At 40.0% G+C, this 2,685-nt stretch overlaps 1 protein-coding gene across 1 annotated transcript in view; it reads right to left on the bottom strand.

Moving 5' to 3' along the window:
• RABGAP1 (RAB GTPase activating protein 1) overlaps window positions 1–2,685 on the bottom strand; it is a 157,425-nt gene that overhangs the window by 13,666 nt on the left and 141,074 nt on the right. The window contains exon 21 of the mRNA XM_003785286.1: window positions 2,522–2,632. Coding sequence (XP_003785334.1) covers window positions 2,522–2,632 — 111 coding nt within the window. The remainder of the gene's footprint in view (window positions 1–2,521; window positions 2,633–2,685) is intronic.

Raw genomic sequence — 2,685 nt, 5'->3', positions numbered from 1 at the left:
GCTTATTTTCAGTTATGATTCTAAAGAAACAAGGGAAGTAAACTTAGAAAGGCAAAGTCACTGTGGGGAAGGTTGAAGACAAGGTCCTTAAAATCAGCAAGGTCCCTGCTCCTCACCAAATCAGAGGATCTGTCACTGACTAGGCAAGGTGATCTGTAAAAGATACTTAGCTTCTTTCTGCCTTAGTTTTCTCATCATGTATATCATACTTATATTCCTTCTATAGCATGGGCTGTTTTGAGGATTTGCTAAGATATGTATAAAGCACTCAGAACAGTGCCCAGCACTCGGCAAGTGCTCAAGAAATGTTAGCTGTTATGTGTCAAAATCACAGCTTCTTGGCCCACATTTATTGTAGAGACACTGTGGCATTATATTAAAAAAAAAATCTGAACATTCCAGTTAGACGGGCCTGGGTTAGATTCCTGGCTCTGCTTCCTCCCTGGGTGCCTTCACCTGAGTCTCAAGTTTTACGGCTGTTAAAAAAACAAAACAAAACACATGACCCATAAATGAGGCTCATGTTACTGTCCTCACAAGGTTGAGGTAAGGATAAGAGATATCAGAGTTCAACAAAGTGCTTACAATAGTGCTGGCATCACAGAGCATCAGTAAATGGAAGCTCTTATCATTACCTTTATTATTTTTTATTAGGGATGTAACCTAATTCTTTGACTACTATGTCAGGGTAAGATAACTTGAAAAAAGGTTTACACTGTTTGAGGGGCAAGTTTCAAGAACATAAGTAGCTTACAAACTAGTGGAATGCTGATATTACTACAGGGTTCATGTGATTAGAAAACGCAATAGTGCAAACTAACAATTGCACCTAGAATTTTACCCTAAGCTGCCTCTTAATGTAATTTCATTATGAACACAAGGGCTCCTGGTTCAGGCCCATTTTCTTTTCTTTTCCTTTTCTACCTCCTTTCCACATGACCTACAGCTGCTCAGAGGGCCACGTCAGGTGTCCACCTCTGCCCTGAGTCAGTCGTCCCTGCTCAGTGTACAGCTCTCCCTCTACTATCACAAATTCTTGACCAGTGAGAGAATGGCTCATATAGTGTTTCTACAAAGAGGAACAGAGGGTATGCCTGCAATGGGCACCACGGGGAGGAAACTCAACCCTGATGAGCAGACTATGGTAAGCTAAAAAGCAGAGATCTCAGGTTCTGGTCACTGAGGGCTAATGACCTTTGAAATACCCTCCCTGTAAAAACTGGGAAAAGGAGCCTTCCTAGTTACATGCAATTACTTTCAGATGATAAGCAGAGGGAATTCACACTGCTTGTAACTCTTTTTTGTGGGTGTGATGTAATTTCACTATATTCTGTGACAGAGCTATTAACTCTACCTGCCCACATTTTACAGGGTGGCCAAATTCAAAGTAGAGTAGATGCTATTAGAATCCAGGTCTGTCCAACATTTTCTGCACCATACTTTTATTTCTACAGACAAGTAACGAGAACAAGTAAGTACTGTCATTTCTCTCTTCATCTTGTGATTAATTACTTTGAGAATCTAAAAAAACAGTAGACTTTCTACCTATGAGAATCTAATAAAAGCACAAACTTTCAAAGAAATGCACTAGTACACAAAATTTTCATGCACCTTTGGTGGACATCCTATAGGGTTCAAGACATGCATAAGGCAGGATCCCTATAAACCCCGAGCACGTTCCTAGAACCTTAGGAAACCAAAAACCAGAAAAGTAACGCTAGGAGCCTGGGAGGGAAATCTAAGTTAGGGGCTGGCAAACTATACTCCATGGGTCAAATCCAGCCTATCACCTATTTTTGAAAAGAAGGTTTACTGGAACTCAGTCACAGTCGTTCCTTTATATATTGTCTGTGGCTGCTTTTGTACCACTGGTAGTGTTCAGTAAGTAGCAACAGGAACTGTGTGGCCACAAAGCCCTAAATGTTTGTTATCTATCCCTATGCAGAGAGTTTGCTACCCTTGACCTAAAGCATGTGTGAAAGACTATAACTTCTAAGACAAGACTGTGGAAGAGAAAATGGGAAAGCACCCTGCTAGGAAAGTCATCTCAAAATTTTCAAGATTAGAAGAAGCAGAAAAATGGAACATCTGTCCACAGAAATTACTGATGAAAATGCAAGTTGCTAAAGAACTGAGCCACATTCCAATTGGAATATTAAACAGGCACAAAATATTTCAAATAATAAAATCTCTTCTTGTCTTGAGGAAAGTTAAGGAAACCATAATGACTGAATGCTAGTGCCAACTGTGATAACATAAGAACTAACCAAAAAGTCTCTCAACTGAACAAAGTTTGGGAAAAGGAGGTCAGGGATTGTGTGTACAATGAGAAGAGAATGTGGTAAGGAGGGCTTAATGAGATAACTGACACTCTGAAGGAAAGGAGGGAAGTAATACTGACAAGCAAGTTCTATCATAAGAGGTAACTAGAATAATAAACACTAAAGTTAAAGGATTTCACTTGATAAAGGGAGAAGTCAAGTGCTTCAGGGTGACCGCCCTGCAGACCTACGAGACTTACATTATCTAGGTCTTTCCGCAGTGCAATCTTACTTGTCACCAGCTCATGGGCTAAGTCATCATTTTCCTGTTCCAATCTCATGTTAGCTTCTTGTAGACGCCTATTCTCCCGCTGAAAGGTAGGAAAAAAAAAAGTTACAGACACATAAAAATCACAGGAAAATT

This window comes from Otolemur garnettii, unplaced genomic scaffold, assembly GCF_000181295.1.
Source record: "Otolemur garnettii isolate 467f Iridium unplaced genomic scaffold, OtoGar3 scaffold00014, whole genome shotgun sequence".
Lineage (NCBI taxonomy): Eukaryota > Metazoa > Chordata > Mammalia > Primates > Galagidae > Otolemur > Otolemur garnettii.
Note: the sequence above shows the minus strand (reverse complement) of the source record. Positions and strands in the feature narration are given on the sequence as shown.